Genomic DNA, 23,037 nt, shown 5'->3' with positions numbered 1-23,037 from the left:
AAAATTTACCAATATAATTTTCGATCGTATTTTATTATTTAAAATTTCATGTAGAAAAGAGGGAAAAAATAAGAGGGGAATAATATATTTTCTTTTTTACATTATATTTAAGAGCTTACAGAATGTAATATAAGAATGTATTATAATTGCAGCCTAGTTAATAGTTAATAGTTCCAAATACTTGAAAATACTTTTTTCCTTCTTCTTATTTGAGAGAAAAAAAAGGAATAGAAAGAGCTGTATTTGAAATATCAACTGCATATAGACATATATATTATAAAAATATACTTTAGTCTTTCCTTATTACTCATAAAAAGAAGACACTGTACACAAAATGTGTATTATGCTTCTGCTGTTGCACAATGCTTCTGCGCATCATCAGGCTTTCTCCATTCAACGTTACTTCGTGTATCTGCAACAGAAAATGCTTTAAAATTTTCCCAGTATCCTGAGAAACTGAGAATTCGACACATTTCGGTGACTATAGTATTTGATTTCTTACCCGGCGTCACATGTTTTAAGTACAAAGTATGTAAAATAAAATACATTAACGCAGAGAATGCTGCGAGTACCGAAAGTATTCTCAGAGTCAGTGCACCACCGAGTTTCTTGTACAAGATACCTCCTATCAAGCTACCGACCGCAAATCCTGAAAATGTTTTAACATTTCAATATTTCCACTTGAATTAACAAACAGATTTTATTACAGATTGGAAAAACAATTAATTTGTTTATATAAATTATTTTTTCCTCAAATAGTTCGTTATGTATAACTGCGTAAAAAAAACTTGCCAAAACCGTCGTCCATTCCTGCGACAATTCCTTGAACAGTAGCCGAAGTACCGGGTGGCGATACCGCACTTGCGTACGCCACTATCGTCGTATAACAGAGCGCGTACGTCGGCCCTTGCATTAAAAATTCTATCGGAAGTACCCACCATGGCGTTGGTGCTAGAGATATTAATGCTAGCCGCAGTGCGTAGCATACGAAGCAAAATGTAAAAGTGTAACCGTATCCAAACTTCTTCAATATTTTGCCTGGAAAGCAGTTTAACATTATATTTGTAGGAGCAACTTTTTCTGTGCAAAGCATTTTTTGTTCTAAGTAATCGTGTCATTTCTTGATTATGATATTTATCGTTACCAGATAGAGAAAAGAATATTATCTCGCCACCGAGAGTCTCCGCGGCTACCGTTAGACCTTCTATTAATTTAATTTCACTCATATAACCAGTTGCTGCAGCAAGATCTTCTAGGTACCTGATGAAAACAAGTTGATCGAATAGAATCAATCTCACTTACGGTAAAAATAAGTACAGCGATGATTATTTAAAGATGAAGCTAAGACTTACCAAAAGAGAAAATAAATCATAAAGCTGTCAAAGATACCAGCAAGCGTGGCGAAGCACAAAAATATAATGATGGGTTTCAGTTTCAAAAGCGCGTAAACGTCTTTTAGTATGGTCCTCGAACTTGACATAAGAGGTAGCTATAATAATAAATATGTAATAAATAGCTATAGTAATAAATATACGTAATAATTAAGTTACATAACGTAAAAACGAAATTTCTACTGTCTTTACTGCCTTTGTTTCATTTCATTTGTGCCTCTTTAATGTAAGTCGTAATATATATATATATATATATATATATATATATATATATATATATATTGTATATTATCACCTCCAGTTTTCTGCAGCAGATTAGGTCAATACAGGTGAATGCGAGGACAAGAATAAATGCTGGTGTATAGGATTTGTAGGTTTCTCCGTGTGACCACAGATCCATCGTGTAACCGGCTAGGAATGCCGCGACACCAAAACCGATTGTACCCCATACTCGTTGTCGACCGTACCCCATCTGTCCACCTTCACCTGAAAAGCAGACAAGTTCATTTCAAAGAAAGTTTCCTTTTATATTACAACATAGAAACATAGAATTGTATAATATATACTTAATATAAAATAAAATAAAACTTATCAATATAATTATATATGTATATATTATAATTATAAATAATAATATTATAGACTTGTAACAAAGTTACATATTTCTCAATATTATTTACCTAATACATCGAAGCAGATTGCGTCACTTATGCAGTTCGAGACGTTAAAGCCAATGTTACCAAGAGACATCAAGAGGACAAAACCCCAGAAAGTAACGGACGTATATAGGTAATGATTATTATCCTCAAAAGCATCACAGGTAACAATGTCGCAATAAATGTTTTCTTGACAGTATGACGCATTGTTGATATTTAATAAGCATGTGCTATTCGGTGAGATGTCTGCTACCTTTTCAGCTGGATAGAAAGATAATTGCGTAGAAAAATTATTCTGACACGTCCAGTGACACGTAGTAGCCTTTGTACTATTAGACGACGCCATTACTGTATGCTTAAATAAACAATAAATAAATTTTCAAGAATGCGCTTAACTCTTTCATTAAAGATTCAGTGTTTTACACTTAGAGTTACATGTTTTAAATTTACAGAAGTGAATGCAAATTTGTATAAATCAATCTTTTCAGTTAGAGTTAATTAGATTAAGGAGTAGTAGGGATTTTTTAATCAGTATCATAAAAGTATAATAATAATTGTGTGTTTATAAGAAAATTATTATAAATGATTTACCTGTTCACAAGGCAATAAAGATGCACAGGAAACGTGTTGAAAATGATGCGGCATAAGACCCGGCAATACTGGTAAAAAATACATCAAAATGTAACATCCACTTGTTACGGCGAGCAAGAGTATGAAGATTAGTTTTCTTTGAGAGTGGAAATAATCTACGACGAAACCAAATGCTGGTTTAGCAATTAAGAATAAAATAGGCAGAACTGCGGTGATAGAACCCATAATTAGAGGTGACACGCCTAGTTGCTTGCCGTAAACTGGTAAAAACGGCAAAATAGGACCCATGGCTAAAATTATAACAATTACCGTTATATCTATTGTAGAATCTATCTGATGATATAATTTACTAAATTATTAATGCTCTATCTTTTGTATTTAAATATATATAATTTTTATTACATGTATGTAGGTATAATATATTTTTAAAAATATTACAATACAAAATACACACATATAGACTAAAGATGTTGATAAAGATTAAAGATTTTGATGTAAGTGTATTTATAATGATGCTCACCTGCCATGAAGAAGAAATAATGAGCCTTTACAGGCAGTTGCTTATAATTGATCTTCATGATTTATATTTTCATAAAAAACGGATAAAAAGATAAGTTTATCCGAGAAATGCATTCAAAGTGTTATATTTTCCGCTCTTCTTCCTGTATTAAACTAGTGCCATACTGTGAATTGTAATATGATTGTCATCATTAGAAAAACAAATTTAGATTACAAATAATTTTATACAAAATGTTCAGCAAATACATTTCACAACAATAGTGCATATTATAAGCTTTCGAGAAACTTGGAAATTAGCTTTTATGCAATGACGTACACGATTAGACAATTCGAATTAAACTCAAAATTTGAATTTGTAATAAATCGCCATTTACATTCGATTAGTATACTGTTCAATCCATCGAGATATATCGTAAAATTCAAAGTGATTTCAATATGGCAGTCGCGTGATCAGCTGTGCGTGTAGCACAACATCGGTGATATCGGTATACGTTCTACACGACTCTGTGGTCTAAAATTACTTGGAAGATCTGTCAACTAGCTCGAGCTGTCAAGCTGCTCGAGCACGTGTACTTCAAGCTTCTCAAGCGAGAAAACTGTATCGCTGTTCGATGAACTTACGCTAGTTTAAGTTGCCTGCGCATTCAGCCTGAAGTTTGCCCCCTCGTTGAGCTTTCGACCGTAAAGCCTATTACACAATGCAAAGGAACAGGCAACAGGAACAGGGAATAGCCTCTAATCGCGTTGCTCGATTTGGTCATCCGTACTCAAATCGTGTAACGCGATTGGTTATTCCCTGTTCCTTTGCATTGTGTAATAGGCTCAAAAAGAAAAAAACACATGGGTTCGTAGTTACTCGATAACTGTATCACGTACTGTCAGTGATGCGGGCATGAATGAGTGATGATAAAATAGTCACGGTGCAAATCTGCGTTCGTCGCTCCAGTTGCGGGTGCTGCACTTTCTGCACTTTAAGTAAATGTGTAGTTATTTAGCAACGGTTCCACTTACACGGCGTCAAAAAATGGCTCAACATTTTACCAGATAAAAGAACTTTCCGAGATAGTGTATCGTGCATAAATATAATACATATACACTATGCTAACAGCTACTGTATCTAATGCTACGTACGCAATTAGGCACTGACTTACAGGACACACTCGATGGAACAAACGCGACTAATATTGAAAGTTATGGCGCGTCACACGACTGGAAGATTCTCGATTTGAAAAGACATCGAGTACGAATATGAGTTCGTATATGAACTGGGAATCCTCGTTATCTCAACAAATAACGCTCTTGTGAGGCGAATAATCTTTTGCGACGGTACGTGCAAGATTGCATCGCAATCTTGCAATTATTACAGACGTACATTATTCGATTGCAATAAATATTTAATAATGCCGCGAATAGCTAATAATTTGCTTACACGCGAATTTGGTTAAATTTTTACATTTATGCATATATTTACGATTATTACGATATTGTTTACGAAATGGTAAAAAAAAGTAATAAAATATATCATAATTATAATTGATTATAATGTATAACAAAATGTAATTAAATCAATATAATTAATTAATTTAAAAAAATAGCATATTATAATACAAACTGATTCTATATTTTCCACAGAAGTTGTGCATTAAAGAAAGGACATGTGATATTATCGAGACAGGTTGTTGTATTTAGTAGCGATGATTTCATCACTACTTCTGGTAAAGATGCGATAACGACAAGATGATTATGTAGATTTCCAAGTTTTCTGCATGCATTTCTTTCGCGGTAACAGTAAAAAATCGCGTAAGATAGAAGCACTGTAATATGCATTGATTACCATTGATTTATCGCGACTACGATAATGTATTATCGTAATGCTATCAAAATTGATAGTCTGTTTTTTTTCGTTATCAATAATTGATACTTCTTTAATTAATTAATAGCACATAGATGATAGTAGATAGAGAAGGAAACTCCCCAAACGAGGATAAACATTCTATCAACTTGTGTTTGTTGATTTAATTTTTCCTTGTGTGTGCCGATCACGTCACATAAGGAAATTTCACTTCCTACTGTATATTCAGACATAATGTCTTGAATGAGATATATATATATATATATATATATATATATATATATATATCGTAGTTTCATTAATCTTTTTAAGATCATTAATTTAATTAATTATAGCATTTTGCAGTAAACAAGCGTGCACGCGCATGCAAATGCAGATATTGACGATGGAATCTTATCTCGCTGCACAACTAATTGTGACTCATGCGTATGTTACAATTTCTTGTTTTATATCGTTATTTTATCGTTATTTGCATAATATGCAGCCATGCTCTATAATAGTTATATTACAGATCTATACGAAATGGTAATAGATATCCATTTTCTATAATTTTTAAACAATTATAAGTAACTTGCAAATAAAGATAAACTTTATATAAAACTTTTTATATCAAAAACATAAATATATTTACGCTCTTATTTTCACCGCCTATAATATATAATTTTAAATCGAAATGTTTCTTGCTGAACGTAAGGAACGTTTCTATCTTCTATGAATTGTATATCACTTTCGCAACACAACACTCACGCGTATGTATTACGCAGGAGAATCTCTCGTTGTTGTCTCGATCTCTCCCACCAGATTTAATGATTCCAGTTCTCGACACTGGGCTGACTGGGCTTTCGTTGAATCAGCGCCGGACATCGTATATGCTGCCTCTGATCCGAGTTATCGGATAGTCGGACGCTTCGGCGGCCGGTCATTACTTGTGCTTCCGTATGTGCGAGAGTTACAAAATACAACACGACACGCAGTCTTCAAGTTCAGTGCAAATACCATCTGGCCATTGGATTGTATAATACGTTCTCATCGCAAGTCTTCGTAATCAGTTCGTAGTTACTTTACAGCACATTCATAACTGAATTTCGGTCTTACTACACATGGCGACGAATACGAGCAACAATGCTCGCATCGTGACGCTTTCTACCGTGTATGTCGGGAATCTCAATGTAAACGTAGTATGCAATAGGAAAACCGGGAAGTTAGAACCAGTTTTTACAAAACATTCTGTTTTTACAAAAATCGAGGAAAAATCTTCCTTGACAAAAGACATTTAAAAGTTCTTCGCGAGATATAATTGTTTGGTTCAATCTGTGAATATGAATGGTAATAAATAATTTTATTAGAGTGAAACTAAAAACAATATAAATACTTGTTCTTCATCTCGCAAAATTATGATCGTTCGTAAAATTGCACGAGTCGTCCGGTGATGTAAGCAGTCGGTTCTACGAGAAACCATATTCTTTGTGTCAGTAAAACATTTCAAGGCCGAAAAGCGAAAGTATTCACCATCTGCATTTCGGCACCAACATTACATTAATAGCATGGAAAAGATAATATTATCTTATAATAATAAATATAGTTAAACTTTTATGTAACAGGAAAATATATACTCTTTGTACTAGTTTCTATATATAATATTACATATACACATATTAAGCATACATAGAAATCGATATATACATAGAATTCTCATTAATACATACACGGTCATATCAGATATACACGGTCTGTCCAGACTCTGGTGCGACTGATTTTTAAAAAAAATTTTCTACAGTGTCATCCCTTGATGAATAATTACGTTATGAAGCTTGACATTTCAGCTATGATCACTCAAAACTTCAAGACGCTAGCATGTCATTAATTTTGACGTTAAACGTGATAGTATTTTATTGTCTCGAAAAAACACTGCGTAAAAGTTAATATTAAATTTTGTTTTAAACTGAAGAAAATATCTGATAAAATGTTCGAAATGATGAAAAACGTTATACGGTAATGATTTTTTCGGCCACACCAGAGCCTAACCAGTCTGTGTATATTCAAGATATCTAAATATTATTAAAATTAAATACATTAAAAAATGGAATTTTTTGAATTTCGTTTTAAAAATATGATATTTTATATTAGTATTATTATAATACTAAACATTGCTTCGATTATAAATAAAAACAATGTTTAAATATAATTAAAATAGATGAATGATAATTATTACAATTATACATAATGTGTTTTGGATCAAGCTGTATTAATTATAAGTTTAATTATATGTATACATGTTGATCTGACAAAATAGACCTCAATGATGATAATCTCCTATCTCGACAGCATAACATGATAATTATATATAGTTAGTCTTTGTACATCAGTGACCGCATTAATACATTAATCTTATGAATGGAGGCATTAATTAGGAGACTTTGTTAAAAATTCTGTACGAAAAAAGGCTTCTTTGCAGAAGGAGGTGACGATAAATCTAAGATTAATCATGGATTTTCGTACGTTTTGTTGGTTTCTTTTCACGCTCGTCGCCTTCCATAGTTTCAAAACTATCAATGCTGTTAACAAATGTAAGTAAACATATAATATTACAACAATATTATAGGGTTTTTACTTTATTAAAAATGAAATATTAAAAGGATAGTTTACGACTTAAATAAAAGTGTAATACATTATCTTTCTAAAAAACAAAAGTATACAACGAATTAATATTAAATAAAAAAGTTTGTGTCATGGAAAAAAGAAAATTTTCTGTTATATTTCGTGGAAATATATTGTACAAAATATACAAAAGAAATCATATTATTTTAGCAACGCTGTGTGTAGCCGAAACTGCACAATCTGCACGCAAGATACATAAATACTGTTCGAAACTAACTTTTAGTCCGATACAATGTATCATGGATGTCGACAGGTAAGTATCATACAATAGTATTTTTTTTAGTTATTTTGCAAAGAATTTCTCAATAAAAGTTCTTTCGATTAAATAATAATCGAAAGTCCTCTTTCAAAAGAGTCATATTTCTGTTATTATTTCTTCATCTTTTAAAGTTGCTATTCTTTATTTTTCAAATAATTTCTCGTTGAAGGATAATATTATAATTTAAGAGCGCACGGAATGATGACACGTATTATGATCTCAAACCTCCTAAAAAAAGATTTTCTTTATTCCTTAAATGGTTTCAGAAATGTGAAAATTTGACTTTTTAGAAAGACCATTTTATTGTATTATTCATTAATTGATTAACTAATTTTTTATGAAAATTTTTCCATAAATGGCTGAGTGAATAAAATTCATTCTGATTAGGTTCGGTTGTTTACGTCAAATAATCATGGACAAGGCCGATTTCACTGTAATGGAACCGGAAGATCTCATAGCTTTAAGAAACTACAATACATACAATATTCTAATCACAAATGAGTTAAGATTTCAACCAACTGGTAAATAAAAGCAAAGATGAATACGCAGGAAATCTTCTATTGCATAGGATATTATTACACATTAAGTTTAAACGACTTGAAATTTAATAAACTTATTTTTTTGCGGGATTATCGCGTTCAGACAACTTGTATTATTTTTTTGTGATTAAATTGCAGATTAAAATTCCGTTAAAGTGTTTTCAAAATTCTAAAATTATTTACTTACTTAAGCAATAAATAAAAACCAAATTCAAATTAACTGCTCGAAAATATTGTTATCTTAGAAAAAGAATCGACGTGTTGCCGAAAAATCAAATAATTATTAAAATATGCAGCTATTTGAAGGACTGCCGCATTCTCTTTCAGAAGCGCAAGTTGAAATAGTGGCTATTGCACACAAAAATGTGCAACATATGTGGAATCTTAAAGGTAAACGATTATGTTATCCGGGTTTCGATATTGGCAACGATATCACTAAAGTTTTCTTAACGGTTAGTGTTTTCTCATTTTTCTCTATCAGTACACAATATAAAATTAATATAAGATGATATGCTCCAATTCAATTATATTAAGACTAATCTTTCGTATTCCAGTACTTCGAAAACTTTATAATCCCTAAAAAATGTCATCCCGACAAGACACTATTCGAGAACAGAGTTTATGCTTTATCCGATCACTTTGAAATGGCTTGCATTGCAGGCCCATGGGCTTCCGATACAGCATTTGATTATAAATTGAGTACGTATGTAACTTCAAGAATACAAATGCAAATGATCATAATGTTTTCTGCAAAATGATTATGATCCTTTTCAACGTCAATATCATCTATCGATGTATGATTTATACCATACTATGAAATATATGATAATTAATATATGCAGTAATTTTTCGCAAAAATGATTATAAAATATATATTATCACGACAAAATATAAATTAAAAACCTGAAGAATGTTTTTAGATTGTTTAAACATCGCTCAAATTAAAAATTTTCGGTATACCAAATTAATATCAATCAACAAAACGATATAACTTATTTGATAAATTTGAAGATTATATATCAGATAGAGAAGAAGACCGAGACATTAAATCAGACGAAGAATTGTTTATTTGCTGTTTGCAGAATCGAAATATAGAAATCTCTGCGGAGCATGCAGTAATCCGGCCGGTTGTTACAGCAACGACAAGTACTACGGATGGGAAGGTGCTTTGATATGTCTCACCGATAATGTTGGCGACGTTGCCTGGATCAGATTAGACCAAGCTAAGCTGCATTTTAAGGTAGTTGATCATTATTTATGATCACGATTCATGCCTCGACCGGTTGTTTAAAAACATCTTCAGATAATGACTCGACATTACACAATGACTTTTATAATCTCATTCATCGATCTAACAAAAAAATATGACCAATTATAGCGCGATTCGTGATACTAATGTCTACCGGGGCTTGATGCAGAAATTCCAGAAGGCCGACATAGATGACTACAGATTCTTGTGCCTGGACGGTACCACGCGACCGCTCAATTTCAATGAACCTTGCACCTGGATATCAAGACCATGGCCAGTCATCGTAGCTAAATCGTAAGTTTTCTTACTAGCGAATTACTTGCACTAAGGAAGGATTGGAAAAAATCACAAACATTAATTATATCGAATCCTCTTTCTCGTTAGACAAAAAGCCATGAAAATCACCCAAATAATGAACACGACATCGTCACTCGATTGGCAAATGATCCTGCTGCAGTTGATGGAGAATTATTATATCAATCCGACTAGTGTAGGCTTGGATGCACCCGATGATTACTTACGTCGATGTAACGTATAAACGATGCAATTATTTACTTTGATATGTATTTGCATAAGATCAGATCCTAAGTATAATACTCAACTTCGCATTCAGTTTTTGAACATTATAGTTTGTGAACGCAGTGATATCAAGTTTTCGTGATCGAGTAATTTGTAACTTGCTAAGTAGAATTTGTATAACGCGAACGTGATAAAACAAGGCGCATCTCTCAAAACTTGAATGTTTTTTTATTAACATTCATAATGTTAACAATTTTGAAATCATTGATTAAATTTTTATTGAGATTTGATGAAGCTCAGATCAGCAAATTTACTTTCTGATAGAACTAGAATTTTAAAAAATTATTCGACAAAAAAAGAATATTTAACAATATTTAAGGATTGTTGACTAAAAAAAGTTGTAAAACATCTTCTACTTGCTTCTTCTAATGACTATATTTTTCGTTAAAGTTCCAAATTTCCTGAGTGCCAATATCCGATCGGGTTGTCGGCCCTCGAGAGAAGTGCGATGGTGTCTCACATCCGATATAGAGAAGCGCAAGTGTAATTGGTTACGTGATGTATCTATTGCTTACGGTGTAGAGCCAACTATCTCCTGCGTCCAGGTAAGCAGCAGAGCATTGTGCTTGGCGGCTATCCGAAAACAACGAGCGGACGTCTTTATGGCGTTACCTGAAGAACTTCTCATGGCTAGGAAGTGAGTAAAAAACAGACCGATATCATGCACACGAATATGATAGATATAATATAAAATATCTTTCTTCGTACGTAATTCTACATCACTTCTTTCCGTAGGATGGGCCTGAGGACTATAGTCCGGGCGACGACCAACACCAGACAGGAAATGAACAGAATCGCGGCGGTCGTTATGAAAAACTCAACGTTCAAGATCCTGAAAGATCTCAAAGGTGCCAGAGCGTCCTTCACGGGTTACAAAAGTGTCGGTTGGTAAACTACGCAAACCAGATCGCGAATTTCATCTTAGTCATTTCTAATTCTTTTGATTTGATCCCTTCACAGGCTGGAATGTTTTCACGATGTGGTTGAAAAATGAGTTGGGTGAAAATCAAGATTGCTCGGATGCACGGACTATTGCGAATTTTTTTAAGGACAGCTGCGTTCTTGGTTGGCATAGCAAAGAATTTCCGAGTAATTTATATTCCTTGTGCAAACAAGGTGAGATTCATGAGAGACGTATGTAATACGATTAAACGCGCACGGCGCTTATAAACTCGAGGATTGCTCTCGTAAGAGATATCCACCCAATATGTGCATTACAATAGCACAGGCTCGTTAGATTCACCTAATTGCGCATAATTAAAAGCAATACAATAATTCGTTACATAATAATCATTCTTGATATAGGTGCAGAGCAAGCAGGCGATGATCTAAGCGCTTTTGAATACTTGACTTCCGGTCGCGTTGACGTTGCTTTCGTCAACCTGAAGGTGGTGGAAAAGAAGACAAAAGTTGGTACGTTGCACAGATTTTGATTATATTACAGTTTATTGCTGCTATTTGCGTACCACACTAGCTCTCTCTCATGTATCTGATCTGCGTGCCTTTTACTATCGTAGGTGAGTTTGATCATGAGAAAATCGATTATAGGAACGCAAACCAAGTATCGAAATATAGAGTGTTGGGTTCAACTTGGATGAATAAAACTCCATATCTACTTGCTTGGATAGCTCATGGCTCGGTATGGCTTTTTTCATTTTGACATCTTTACAACTTGAAAGATTTCTCGTATTGATAGCATTGAAGTTCTTCGATGCGAGACGAAGAAAAATCAGAATCAATTCGATGCTTATTTAAATACTCGGAATATGTGATCTTACTTTCTAATAGCTTGTAAATTAAAAAGAAAATGTTACACTAAATTGTTTTGTCTTCGTAGATAGTAGCGCACGAAAATATCACGAATCTGAGACGCCAGGAGATCTATTCGATGCTGCTCGAGATGGACAAGTTATTCGGGAAAAGCATCGACGGACGTGCGCCTGCATTCTCATTGTATGACTCTTACGATGGTAATCCCGGTGTCATCTTCCCCGTAAGTTGGACAATTAAGATCGTTTAGTTTTAAAACGAAAACTGTGAAAATTGTGAAAAATTGTTTCGAACTGTTGACTCACTCTGGGCGCGTTTTGCGTGTAGTAAAAAAAAGAGAGAGAGAGAAAGAAATGGGAGAATTAATAATTGTATAAATGAAAGTGAGATACAGAAAATGTTTCGTCAATCAATTAAGTTTGATTTTAATTTTGTTTCTAATTTCTTCTTCGTTTTTCCTTTTCTAAGAATTTTTATTTTGGATTTTATTTATTAAGACACAGTATATTATATTATGCAGATTTTGTATCTGCATAATGCAGTTTGACTGTGCTAAGAGGAACAACTATAGCTATCTCTCTCATTTTCTTTTTTAAAACGAATGCAGCTAAACGAATGTAGCTAAACGAATGCACTAGCTAGTTGGAATCTTCGCACATGCAGTCCAACGGTCGTTCCAGGATATCGATCTTCTCTGAAAACTTTTCGTTTCTCGCACATCCATAGTATACATAGCCCTTCTGGCAGTACGCCCAAGGAAAGTGCGTGCATCTGAATGATACGAATGGTACTCCTTTGGTGGTCAGTACAATCGCACCTACGTCGGACCTGCCGGTTTCTTCCTCGAAATCCTTCAATACCGCGGCGACTGCTTCGTCATTCATTAATGTACACTTCTTCCGTAATCGCCGCGAGATTCGCCAAGCCGGCGCGTATTTGTGAATGGCTTCGTCGCAGCCCGAGACCGAGATGCAGCATCCTTGACCGACATAAATGCCGCAACCGATCGTCGTACCAGTCGCGCTCACACGTCCATGAAGCTTACCCGATTCGCCAGCTGTTGAAGTTCCGCTGGCGAGACGCTGTTTTCGGTCGTAGGCCACTGCTCCAACCGCACCGATCTGTCATAGCACTTTTGTAATCGTTTCTTCAAATCTTGCAAATATTCATATTAGATTATGCATAAAATACAGTTACACAAGAAATGTTTCGAAAATGTTTCGAGCAAGAATGATTCAAGTCGAATTTGTAATAAGATTATTAATTAATATATATTTATCTCATCATCATTCTTGCTTGAACATTTTACATATAAGAAACATTGCAATCAATCAACCTGTAGAAAATCGGACTCGATCTCTAGAGATTCGTTCAATCGGATGAATGCAGTCTCCGGAATGGCGCTTTTGACTTGCTCATTTTTATCAATCACGCATCCCGGTATACACATCCTCGTGTCACATTGTCCGTTTTCGGTCTGTACAGGCTCCTGTATCTTCTTCACGACTTGCGCTTCTTATTATCGCGATTAATGTGTGTATTAATATAATTAATGCTTTTAAAATATCTCGTTCGTTTTCGTTATTCTTTTTATTACCGCTATCCTCTTCTTCGTGTAACGAGGTCTTCGAATCGGATGTAACTATCAGCTTCTCCGATGACAAAATAGGAATGTTTGACTCCAAGGCGAGTTTTTGCGCTCCGCTTTCGACTACCAATACATGTTCTGTTTGTTGCAGAACCTTTTTGGCTACGAATAGTAATGAACATCTTTGAATCTCAATAATTAGATGAGTATATTTCTATTTCGATTATCATGAAAATATTATATCAAAACGTTGAGATATTCGACAGACCCAATGTTATGGGATGTGCCATGTTTCGAACAGCGCCTACACAACCCGCACGAAAATCGCCCGTCATTATTGCAGCATCCATCACGACTTCTCCATTGGCATCCAAGGAGCCTCCATATGCGCAATTGAAATATTTCTTGCTCTCCATATGACAGATCGCACGTTCGACCGCATCCACTGAACTGCATCCTTTAATTAGCTCGCAATACGACGTTATAGCGGCTTCCTTCACCTGATGTGTTAATTTGTCATATTTTACATTTATATTAAAAAATATGAATTTATTTTCACTTTTTGAATGACATATTATTTTTAAGCAGCTAAAATAATATTTAAAAAAATATTAGTTGTGACATCAATTAGATTTAATTTAATGAATATTTAACCTCGTCGAGCATAAATTTCTGCGCGTATCGAGGAATGTTTCCAGCACCTCCGTGAATAATGATAACTGGATCCACCCATGGTGCTAATCTTCTTTTCTTCCTAACTTGTGCCTTAGCATCGATTTTGTCCAAAACTTGGCTGATCCAGGAACAATAATCGCACATTATGTAATTTCAGAATCTGTAATGGCCTTCAAAATTTTACGAAAGTGTTTTTGGAACTATCTGTCAAATGGACAGCCAAGTGTAAACAAATTTTGTTCAAATCAAAATGTAATAGTGACAATTGTCATTTCGCATCATTTCATACGTGCGTCGATCATTACAAATAAAAGTCGCGAATCGCGACATTATTTTTGTTTTTGGCAAAATGAAATGCGTAGTGTCTCGATTTGATAATGTAAGTAAATCCTATGTGAAATAACAAATGTAAATTTTGTCGTCGCAGGTGGGCACACGTGTGTTAGAGTTATATGGCCATCAGACACTATACAAATACAAGGAAAACAGTTACGACCAAATTGTAGACAACATCGTGAAGCAAGAAGCTTGTAGTGCCGCAAACGTATGGATTCCTCATCTTCTGGAAGTTGTTCCTTTGTGTGTAATTGTTATTGTTTTAAGTTAATTATTCAACTGGCAATTACGAGTATGTTCTCTATAATAATTTAGTATCATTGCAAGACAAAACAATCATTCGATAGTTTACAATAGTCGCTCACAATCAATGATTTTGGCTGATTTTCTACGAGAAAGTAAGCGTTTGTCTACATAAAGCTTCATAAAAAAATTTATTCAAAAAATCGCAAAATAATAACATATTCTTCTCCGCTCTATGTTTGTATAATTTTTGACATGCCATGTTAATTAAATAGTTGAATAGCAGAATATTCGAAGCACAATATTTTGCTTAGCGAACTATACATATATTGTAGTATAAATCATTTAATAATGTTACATCTGTGCAATTATATATATGAATATATATATACAATATATAGGTAAATTAGATATTTTACATTGCGAGATAAGGCAGTCAAAAGTTATCCAAATTTGAAAATGATAAAAAAATATTTGCTGATCTTTTAATTAAATTTTATGATGAAACTTTACATGAAAACACTTTATTTTACGTTTTCGATTTTCCCGTATCTTTTTTGCTTATTCTATCATATCTTATCGCTTATCGTTTTCCCGGTTGCAATAACAGATTATTAATAATACAGAATGTGATACCAAATCGAATAGATAGTATATAAAAGTTTATGTATATTTCAACTGTACAATCTCATACCATTGAGTTTTTGTTGATTATTATGTGATTATATGTGTGTGTATATGTATGTAACATATTTTCTATATACTACATAAATGTACGTATAAATGTGTTATAAATATTTTTTATCTACATTGGACGGCATTGCTTCTTCCCTGGACGGAATTACTATAAAGATAGATATAAGAGTGTACATATACAAAGATAATTCGCTATACATAGCGCGCGTGTATACAATATAGGAAATTGTAATAACATGTAAATATACCTAATTATACATTCCAATAATTTGACAAAATTCGAAACTTCCTGCTTATATTGTTAAAAGCTTAAAAGAGATGAATTAAATCGTCATGTAATATTTTGTTACGCAAACAGAAATTAAAATTTGTTGCAAACTTTATATGTATAACCATGTTTATATTAGAAATGAATTGAGTAATAAATTATACATTTACATCTGATGTAGACAAGGTACGTCAATAGATGTTCATGTTTAATTACGAAACTGTTCAAGCAAGAAAAATAATATAGTTAATAAAGTTAAAGAGGATTACTGCTGTCTTACAAATCTTATAAATTACAATCCTGATTATGCGAGCGCACGCGTGTACGCGTATATGCATATGTGTGAAATCGTCTCTTGTCGATTAAAAATGGCAAAAGTATGTTTCAACCCGCGTTCAGACGCAATACTTATCTTCAATTCTATTTCGAAACTTTGAAATTTCTTACATTATAAGTGCACGCGTACATTGAAAGTATAAAATCCGTGGAAACATCCTATTGCTACGTATTAATAATTTTCTATACGACTATCAGCGTTTTTATATAATTTTTCTTTGCTTAGGAAATCGAGACGTATCGCGAGAACACGTTTAACTCTTGCAAAAACTCCTCTTTTTTTGTATAATGGAAATCTTTCTTTAGTTTGTGGATCTCGACATTACCGGATTCCGTGCCAAGAGCCTAAAAAGAGAAATATTTCGAAATTTAGAATAAAGAAATCTTTTTGAAAATTTAATAATTCGTTTAGCTGTTGAAACTTACCAAATATTGATTAGTCATATCTTGATCTAATGTGCAAGGGGACAATTGCATGCTGCTTATTTTCCCCCATTTTTTCATAAATAATGTATAGGCAGGACTAACGTCGCTCTTATTCAAATCCCATATGTGAATTCTGTTGAATATACAATTTTCGAATTTATCGAATCTCGCGAAAAATCTCATTTTTTCTCTGTGTTTTTACTTGTAGAAAAGATTTTACCGAGAATTAGTGTCCAGCGTGTATATAGTTAGCGGTTTTGTTTTCGACCATTGTAAAGCTTCGATTCTGTCTGTATACTGTTCATTTTTCAGTTGTACGATCGGTCTCTCCACGTTCAAACAATGAAGCCGAATCGTCCCGTTGTCACAGCCAAGCTAATTAACGAAAACAAATTCGTAAGATTCGTAATTCAATGAATTAAGATTTCAAAAATCAAAAAGGAAGCTCTCTCTCTCTTACCAAGAAAAACGATTGACCGAAAGGACAAACATCGATGCAAGTGGAACTGCCGCATTCACCTGCCACATTCAACATTTAACGCAATCAATAAATTAACAGCAAAAAACCTTATAACAGCATATCCGCACGACAAGAAAGCTATTAATCTACGACTCACTTATCTCGGCTGGTTTGTACGTTAATGGATTAGTTCTGTTACCGATACAAGTGGCATGCAAGACATCGGTACTGTTAGTCGCGATATAAATGTTATTTGCGTTTGCACTGTCCACATGCATATCGATAAACCGATTCATTCTAGAAGAAAGTCGAACGAGATTAGGAAGACCCGAGATACATACGAATCCGTCGAGACGAATTTTCAGATTTATTTACGTGTCTTTTTTCAGAAGACATGTCTTCTGATTCTTTATGAATCGTATGTCGCCCCAGTGAGAAAGTCCCAGGTCGTCGATATTTATACCGATATTGTGCACGATGCTCCATACTATCAAGTAACCATCCTCATCTAAGCTACATATCTGTGAAATTTATAATTATATTTTTGGCATAAGCAGAAACTGTAAGATACGATAGAAATACGTTTTAACAAGAGTTTGTTAATGTTAGTGTAGCGATAATGATGACCTAACCTGGATAGGGACGAACTTATTGTGCTTTTCGTTGACAGAAGTAGCCTCGATCTTGGAGAGTACGCGTATCGCGACAACCTCAGACGTATGCGCATCCGGGTCTATACTCGCCGTTGTCGTGTAAGTTGGCGTTCTTATCACCCAGTCCAATTCGTTAGCCTTATCCGTGACTCTCTGATGCCACATCTCGTCTTCTTTGAGATCCCAGAGGCTCAGTGACCTAGTTTTAAATGTAATTTTCCGCTTTGAGAATTAACGAATGAGGAGAACGAAAGGAATCTCTTTGTAAGAGAGATTCAAGTTACGTACCCATCCTCGAGCCCAGCGAACACCACGTTGCAATTTGTCAGATGAAAGCAACAAGCGGTAATCGGGCACTGCGAATAAAATAATTTCTTCGGCATCGAGGGCTCGGAGATGTTCCAAACGCATCCGATGCAACAATCGGTTATGTAGTCCAACTTATTCACCGTTTCTATTTCCTGTTGGATGAAAAAATGAAATGGTAAGGGTAAGAAAGACAAATCAAGCATTATGTTATTTCGTTAGATCGTGGTTGTAGCCAGTAACTTGCCTCTTCTACAGGAGTATGTACAGTGAGCAGAACTTTATTTAACACGCTCGAGTAATGTATAATTCTAACCGGCCTGGCGGCCAAGAACGTTACTGAATCTATGGAGAGCTTGACAAACCCATCGCTAAAAGGTAATTCGTTTGCATCGTTCTGGAAAACAGTGCCGCCGTGTTCCCTCTCTTCTAATAACGACAGCATAACCGTGCCCGCGCGATTAACGAAATCGTTTAACCGTAACATGTCGTACGATGATGCAAAACTCGTATTACTTGACTCATCCAAGTCATCTCCGACTCCAATTTGCTCCTACGAATTTTTAACTTTAACTTTCAACTGATTTTAAATCAATATATCAATATTATTTCGAAATAGTAGCATTAATTATTACCAGTTTAAATAAGCTAATATCTTGTTTATCTCGTAACACTTTCCTACAAGTTACCGGGAACTGTGTCCACTTGTTTCTGCAAAGCACTTGCTCCGTTTGTACCTCGACGTCCATGTTATCGTCACCAGTTTGGGTAAATATCTGTAAAATGTAACGCATAACTGCATAAGAATACGCGGTGCAAATTGTTAATATTACAGCGATTACTTGTTGAGACATTACTTGTTGGGTATTCAGTCTTCCGTAATTTTTGATGAACTCATCGTAGGGCACAGGATTACACTCTAAAATCGACCATTCCATGAAATCTAACTTTATCATCTCCAATAGTTCTTCGCCCCTGCTTCGAGATTTCTGCGAGTTCTACAAGGACCAAGATGATACAATCATACGGCAACAATTTGAATATGCAATAATACAATTATACTTATCTATTTGATACGATAGTTTTTTTACCTTCTCACGTGCCTTTTCTCTCAGCTTACGGAAATCGATAAACGGCACTTGCGACAACGGCGGAGATTTAGTAAAGTCCCCAGAACGACTGTCCTCGAAACCTTCGTCGGTTGACGACGGCAAAGATTTATTTTCCACCAGTCTGTCATCGCTGTTCCAGCAAATACGAATGTATTAAATTATTTCGTTTATTATCGTTATCTTTATCAGACAAACAAACACGCTTTAAAATAATAACAATCACAAATAAGAAGCATGCAAACAGTAATGACAAGTAATCACAAATAAATATCCATTTGTTCATCTTGATATCCGATCTTGGTTATCACGAACCTAAAGCTCTTGTTAACTGGCTCCCTTAATTCGGGTAACGGCAGCACATTTGACTGATTTACGAACATAGATTCTATTCGCGCAGCTCGCTTCCTCGCCTCCGCAAGATCGTAGTGCCCTGAATCGAGCATGCGTTCCTCTTCAACGTTTACCTTTGCAAGCTCCACTAAATTGTTCACTGTGCTCCTCTGCAAGAGACATTTTTATGAAACAGTGCAGTCGAACAGTGTATAGTCGATGTTAATCGTGAAATAATACCTTCTCGCGGGTGCGCAGCTCGATCGGCTCCATGTGAGAGCCGTTTCCGCTGCTGTCTGATTTTTCGCTAATCACCGAAGTATCGCTGTCGGTGCATTCTTGAAAGTCCGATTCGTAATCCTAAAGCAGAATCATCTCATGCATATATTTATATTATATATATATATATATATATATATATTTGTTATTCAAGTTCACTGATTTCTCTTCTTTACCTCAAAATCATCCTCATAATCATAGTCTGCATCGTCCGAGTCCGCTTGCGATGGAACATTCTTTTTCTGTTCCACCTTTTCCATAACATCCGGTCTCTTTATGGCACTGTGCAGCATCTTAATCTCGCTGGGGCTCAGTGTCCTGGATGTCCTACGTTCTCTTGACGATACTCGTCCCTTGGTTCGATTGGGTACAGAGAAATCCTGTTTTTCTTTATCTCTTGACGTTCGATGCGTACTTTTCTCGCTGGATGCGACACTGAGTTTGCTCACGGTCGACTTTGGCATGTATATCGTGCTCAGTCCTCTATTCTCTGAATATCCTGCTGACTCTCTCGATTTTCTTTTCTTAACCATACTGTCGTCGTTCAATTTAGTAACATTCTCAGATTTTATCTTGGAACTGGTGCTTTTCCCCATAACGTGACTAGATGAGTTGGAGTTTGATGAAAGACTCTGCTTTGTACTCTTAGCTTGGACAGAGCCGATGGATTGCTTGCTAGTATTTCTAATCGATTGTGTTCTACTCGTTGAGGAACTCGATTTTGACAATTTATCTCCATCTCCCTTATGCTCGATGCTTCGAGATTTTCTCGAAAGATTAGATTCTAACTTTTTCGACGGTTCCACATTGCTCTCATTGCCTACAGTTCTTGGTTTAGACCTTGTGTGTATTTTGGCTTCATCCTTGCGTTCAATCTTCTTGGTGGTTCCCTAAGAATACAATAGAATAGAACATAAATTATCCTTATAATAAAAAATATGTATAAACAAACATAATTTTCTAGAATTTGACTACACCATATCGATAATGTTATGTGATGATTTGATTGATAAACCTTTTGCAATAATATCTTATACTTATACTATCTGATTTAATTCTAGAATGGCACAGTATAATTGATTCAGGTAGCATTTGAGAAGGAAAACATTTCTTTCATAACCGCGCATAATCATTCATTGCCATACTTGGACGTAAAAAGTGATAGCACGTAAGATAATCATTAAACGGTGACATTACTAGATGTATGTTTAATCGTCGATGATATTATGATAAAATATCGTGAAAACGAGCTATACACAATACTCCATAATTGATGTAGAATCTACATAAGATTGCACTGTCAAAAAAGAGAATTTTGTATTCCGTAGTAAATTATCGATATTCATTCCGTTGACATTTATGTAGCATCGCGATATATCAATAATTTCGAGGTTGAGGTATGTAAGTAAAGAACAGCCTTGACCACCAGTATCATACGTTCGGTCACGTTAATTAATACAAACGTAAGAAAGTGCAATTCGTAAACCAATGTCATAGTGATCGACGACGACATCATGGTAATATGCAATGTGATAATTATGTTAATACACTTTATACTGGAAGCACTCACTTTATTGGACATTATGTAGTTAATTGATCGACGTTGACAGTTGCAACCGGTCGTAAGGCAACCATGATGTAAACTAAAGCGATTGCAGTGCCATTCATGACTTTTTACGAACTAATTGACTAATTGACGTGGATATCAGCATATGGTAAGAATTGCGGAGACTTCTGTATTACCGACGGAATGAGTTCTTATCTTTTGTTATTTGTTTACTTGCTTCACTGAGTTGAAAACAAGTACGTTATACGTTGTAAAATACATGCATAACTAACAAAGATAATTCTAAAGATAATACTAACAAAGTTATGTATATGTACACGCTAGTTGTTTTATTCAATATTTTTACGTCAAAAACGCTTTTCTCATTTTTTTTGTATTCGCAAGCACGATCATAGTAACAAGTGGAAATATATAAAAATAGACAAAATGCGAGTTCCTAATAACCGTTAACCTAAATTTTAATTTTTTCTGTGAAATTATGTGATATTTAATTTATAACAATCATATTCCATATTGTCTTGACATGACTGAATATTGGGAATTTTATCGTTCTATAGATCTACATAAATATCGTAGTGTATTTCACAATAGAAACAGGTTAAGTTATACTATTTACGCTGTGATCTTTTTTATCGTAAAAATATTCAACTTTTGCAAAAATTGTACATTGTCTGCTATTTGGTCTGTCTCTCTCTCATTTAACTCATACTAAATTCATACTAAACTTTCATAGTAATCATTAAATGACAGACAAACTCATAGATCAGCTATCTCAGCACAAAGTGGAGAAGACTGTTTTTGTCAACAGGATATTCAGAAATCGACGGTATTTGATTTAGTATACAAATATTTACGAAAATGCGCCGATCGGGATGTGAAATGGAAGCAACGAAATTGCGCGTGCAATAAATTTCAAAAGCAACATGCGAGAAGAAAGGATATTCAAAAACGAGATGTACCGATACCGCGCGTCAATTTCCATCAAAGTTTTGACGACAACAACGAGCAGTTTAAGTCAGATAAAATTAAATGTGCCAACAAGATAGTTAGGAAGAAAAGAAGATGTACTGCGTATTATGCGAAAGCTATCCACGATGGTATAGTAATATGCATCTAAATTTATAGAATATCAATTATGATTTTAATAAAACTAAATTTATGATGTAAAGAATTACTTATGGAAAAAAAAGAAAAGTAAAGGAAAGAAATTCTTAGATTAATTTCACCATTTAGGATCAAAACACGCAAAATGCTACATCAAGGAAGCACTCTTATATGGATTACTATCCGGATTATTAATTCCGAGTGATGAACAAAACATGTTGCGTGTCTCGCGAAAATTGGGAAACATTTGTCCGTCGAAGAACACGAGAAGAGACAAAACTCAATCTGATAAGCACGATCAGCGATATTGAATATCTTATACAACGCGTACAGTCTTTATTGCAAAAATTTAATTGTTGAAATCCTTGCCTAACATTATTTATATTTATAACAATTTTTAATTTTTAATATAATATATGAATAAAAACATTTATTAAATGCTCGACATGACAAGAAAGATATATTAATATTTATTCCTAATTCAGATTTAATTTAAACATTTATATATTTGTACTTTTGTATATAATCTCCTATTCTAAAAAAGGCGTGTTAACTTCGTGAAGTTCTTTTTTATCGAATATTGAGGCCTCTTTTC

At 34.3% G+C, this 23,037-nt stretch overlaps 4 protein-coding genes and 1 long non-coding RNA gene across 12 annotated transcripts; 2 read left to right on the top strand and 3 right to left on the bottom strand.

The window, feature by feature from the left end:
- Positions 1–83: 83 nt before the first annotated feature.
- LOC105279916 (major facilitator superfamily domain-containing protein 6) lies at positions 84–5,846 on the bottom strand. Of its 6 annotated transcripts, none has more exons than XM_026971401.1 (10): positions 4,034–4,124; positions 3,779–3,845; positions 3,159–3,321; positions 2,639–2,928; positions 2,072–2,402; positions 1,687–1,877; positions 1,353–1,489; positions 1,145–1,260; positions 793–1,038; positions 86–649 (listed from the first exon to the last, which is right to left on the bottom strand). In XM_026971401.1, the coding sequence occupies exons 3-10, from the start codon at positions 3,214–3,216 to the stop codon at positions 342–344; spliced, it is 1,677 nt and encodes a 558-aa protein (XP_026827202.1). In that variant the 5' UTR covers positions 3,217–3,321; positions 3,779–3,845; positions 4,034–4,124; the 3' UTR covers positions 86–341. The 6 variants fall into 6 exon arrangements, with proteins under 6 accessions (XP_026827204.1, XP_026827202.1, XP_026827205.1 ...); XM_026971404.1 differs by lacking the exon at positions 4,034–4,124 and having other exon boundaries at positions 86–427; positions 503–649; positions 3,779–3,908; XM_026971405.1 differs by lacking the exon at positions 4,034–4,124 and having other exon boundaries at positions 86–412; positions 503–649; positions 3,779–3,908.
- A 122-nt stretch (positions 5,847–5,968) lies between these two features.
- On the top strand, positions 5,969–15,715 carry LOC105279659 (transferrin). Of its 2 annotated transcripts, XM_020031802.2 has the most exons (16): positions 5,969–6,057; positions 7,465–7,576; positions 7,818–7,920; positions 8,314–8,447; positions 8,793–8,917; positions 9,020–9,164; positions 9,548–9,705; positions 9,884–10,008; positions 10,099–10,241; positions 10,684–10,930; positions 11,029–11,177; positions 11,254–11,409; positions 11,599–11,706; positions 11,811–11,932; positions 12,131–12,286; positions 14,754–15,715. In XM_020031802.2, exons 2-16 carry the CDS (start codon positions 7,495–7,497, stop codon positions 14,931–14,933), a joined length of 2,133 nt encoding a protein of 710 aa, XP_019887361.1. In that variant the 5' UTR covers positions 5,969–6,057; positions 7,465–7,494; the 3' UTR covers positions 14,934–15,715. The 2 variants fall into 2 exon arrangements, with proteins under 2 accessions (XP_019887361.1, XP_011337868.1); XM_011339566.3 differs by lacking the exons at positions 5,969–6,057; positions 7,465–7,576; positions 8,314–8,447.
- On the bottom strand, positions 13,086–14,747 carry LOC105279658 (isoaspartyl peptidase/L-asparaginase). Its single transcript, XM_026971407.1, has 3 exons — positions 14,306–14,747; positions 13,920–14,151; positions 13,086–13,813 (listed from the first exon to the last, which is right to left on the bottom strand). Exons 1-3 carry the CDS (start codon positions 14,468–14,470, stop codon positions 13,521–13,523), a joined length of 690 nt encoding a protein of 229 aa, XP_026827208.1. The 5' UTR covers positions 14,471–14,747; the 3' UTR covers positions 13,086–13,520.
- On the bottom strand, positions 15,557–21,434 carry LOC105279657 (WD repeat-containing protein 60). The gene is made up of 16 exons (XM_011339563.3): positions 21,342–21,434; positions 19,948–20,661; positions 19,733–19,852; positions 19,475–19,662; positions 19,142–19,292; positions 18,908–19,048; positions 18,686–18,826; positions 18,298–18,603; positions 18,033–18,205; positions 17,724–17,943; positions 17,467–17,612; positions 17,249–17,388; positions 17,092–17,150; positions 16,852–17,006; positions 16,632–16,764; positions 15,557–16,550 (listed from the first exon to the last, which is right to left on the bottom strand). Exons 1-16 carry the CDS (start codon positions 21,351–21,353, stop codon positions 16,428–16,430), a joined length of 2,922 nt encoding a protein of 973 aa, XP_011337865.2. The 5' UTR covers positions 21,354–21,434; the 3' UTR covers positions 15,557–16,427.
- Positions 20,970–22,699, top strand: LOC105279917. 2 transcript variants are annotated; one of them, XR_002193297.2, is made up of 4 exons: positions 20,970–21,288; positions 21,382–21,486; positions 22,147–22,435; positions 22,572–22,699. It is a non-coding gene; the product is annotated as an uncharacterized LOC105279917 (long non-coding RNA). The 2 variants fall into 2 exon arrangements; XR_002193296.2 differs by having other exon boundaries at positions 22,147–22,699.
- The last annotated feature ends 338 nt before the right edge of the window (positions 22,700–23,037 follow it).

The sequence above is a fragment of the Ooceraea biroi genome, chromosome 7 (genome assembly GCF_003672135.1).
Source record: "Ooceraea biroi isolate clonal line C1 chromosome 7, Obir_v5.4, whole genome shotgun sequence".
Lineage (NCBI taxonomy): Eukaryota > Metazoa > Arthropoda > Insecta > Hymenoptera > Formicidae > Ooceraea > Ooceraea biroi.
This window is presented reverse-complemented; position numbering and strand designations above follow the sequence as displayed.